We start from the raw sequence: 1368 nt of genomic DNA, 5'->3' as shown, positions 1-1368 counted from the left end.
TCGATCTCCTGACCTCGTGATCCACCCGTCTCGGCCTCCCAAAGTGCTGGGATTACAGGCTTGAGCCACCGCGTCCGGCCAGGAGGGCTGGTTTTCAATCACATCTCCCTGGCTGTTTTAGTTGCGTGACTCTGGGGAAAATGCTTTCTCTTCCTTGCTCCCCTGTTTTTCCAATAGCAGAGTAGGAATTGGGGAGGAGGTCATTGGACTTGATCAAGGTGACCCACGAGTTTCCCCGTAGGTGTGAACCTGGACAGACTAGTAATGGCTGCTGCGAGTGCTAGCTTGAAAAGGGGTTCACAGCTGGGGAGAGGAAGTGCTTTGATCAATTGGTGATGTCTGAAGTGGGTGAGGGAAAGGGGATACTAACAGTAGTGTCTTTTGTTTGCCTTCCTTGAATGAGATCATCTTCGAGGTCTAGTTCAGCTCTGACAGTCTTTTGGAGACAGAGCTCTGTCACCCAGGCTGGAGTGCAAGGTTGCAATCTCGACTCACTGCAATCCCCACCTCCTGGGTTCAAGCGATTCTCATGCCTCAGCCTTCCGAGTGGCTGGGCTTGCAGATGCACTCCAGCATACCAGCTAATTTTTGTACTTTTAGTAGACACAGAAACGGTTTCGCCATGTTGGCCAGGCTGGCCTCAAACTCCTGGCCTCGAGTGACCCTCCCGTGTCGGCCTCCAAAGTGTTGGGATTACAGACGTGAGCCACCGCACCCAGCCAGCTCTGACATTCTAAGTGCAGTTTGAGGATCTGATAAAATGAAAAGTATAAGGGTTTTGGCATTTTTTACTAAGTTTTCTCACTGGGACTCAGCTTACCCCATTATAAAATGAGAATCATTGCCACCTGCCAAGGTAGTTGGGGGAAGGAGAGAATCCATAAGTTTCCAATGTCCTGGAAACCTGTCATTAACTCTTTTCACCCCAGGCCCAGCTACTCCAGACTTCTATGCCTTGGTGGCTCAGCGGCTGGAACAGCTGGTCCAAGAGCAACTGAAATCTCCACCTAGCCCAGGTGAGGCACGGAGGAGCCCCAGGAAAGGATGGGAGTAGGAGGATAGGGTTCTGCCCCCAGCCAAATTCTCTTCTGCCTCCAGAATTACAGGGTCCCCCACCCACAGAGAAGGAAGCCATATTGCGGAGGCTGGTGGCCCTGCTGGAGGAGGAGGCAGAAGTCATTAACCAGAAGGTGATGGGCGTCTGTCCCACCCCTTGGCAAGGACAAGAGTTGCGGAATGGTGGGGCACTGGGATCAGAAGCTGGATCTGTATTTTCTTTGGATGGTCAGGTGGAAAGGTTTCAATGAAGGGTTGAGGCCGGGCGTGGTGGCTCATGCCTGTAATCCCACCACTTTGGGAGGCCTAGGT

General features: G+C 52.4%; 1 protein-coding gene across 1 annotated transcript in view; it reads left to right on the top strand.

Annotated features, from left to right (window-relative positions):
* LOC105508427 (bcl-2-like protein 12) overlaps positions 1-1239 on the top strand; it is a gene marked incomplete at both ends in the record, with an annotated part of 3663 nt that extends 2424 nt beyond the window's left edge. Inside the window, 3 exon segments of the mRNA XM_011937285.1 lie at positions 122-218; positions 861-1016; positions 1099-1239. Of these exon segments, the coding sequence (XP_011792675.1) occupies positions 122-218; positions 861-1016; positions 1099-1239 (394 nt within the window).
* Positions 1240-1368: the final 129 nt, after the last annotated feature.

Source organism: Colobus angolensis, unplaced genomic scaffold (genome assembly GCF_000951035.1).
Source record: "Colobus angolensis palliatus isolate OR3802 unplaced genomic scaffold, Cang.pa_1.0 Scaffold1615, whole genome shotgun sequence".
Lineage (NCBI taxonomy): Eukaryota > Metazoa > Chordata > Mammalia > Primates > Cercopithecidae > Colobus > Colobus angolensis.
Note: the sequence above shows the minus strand (reverse complement) of the source record. Positions and strands in the feature narration are given on the sequence as shown.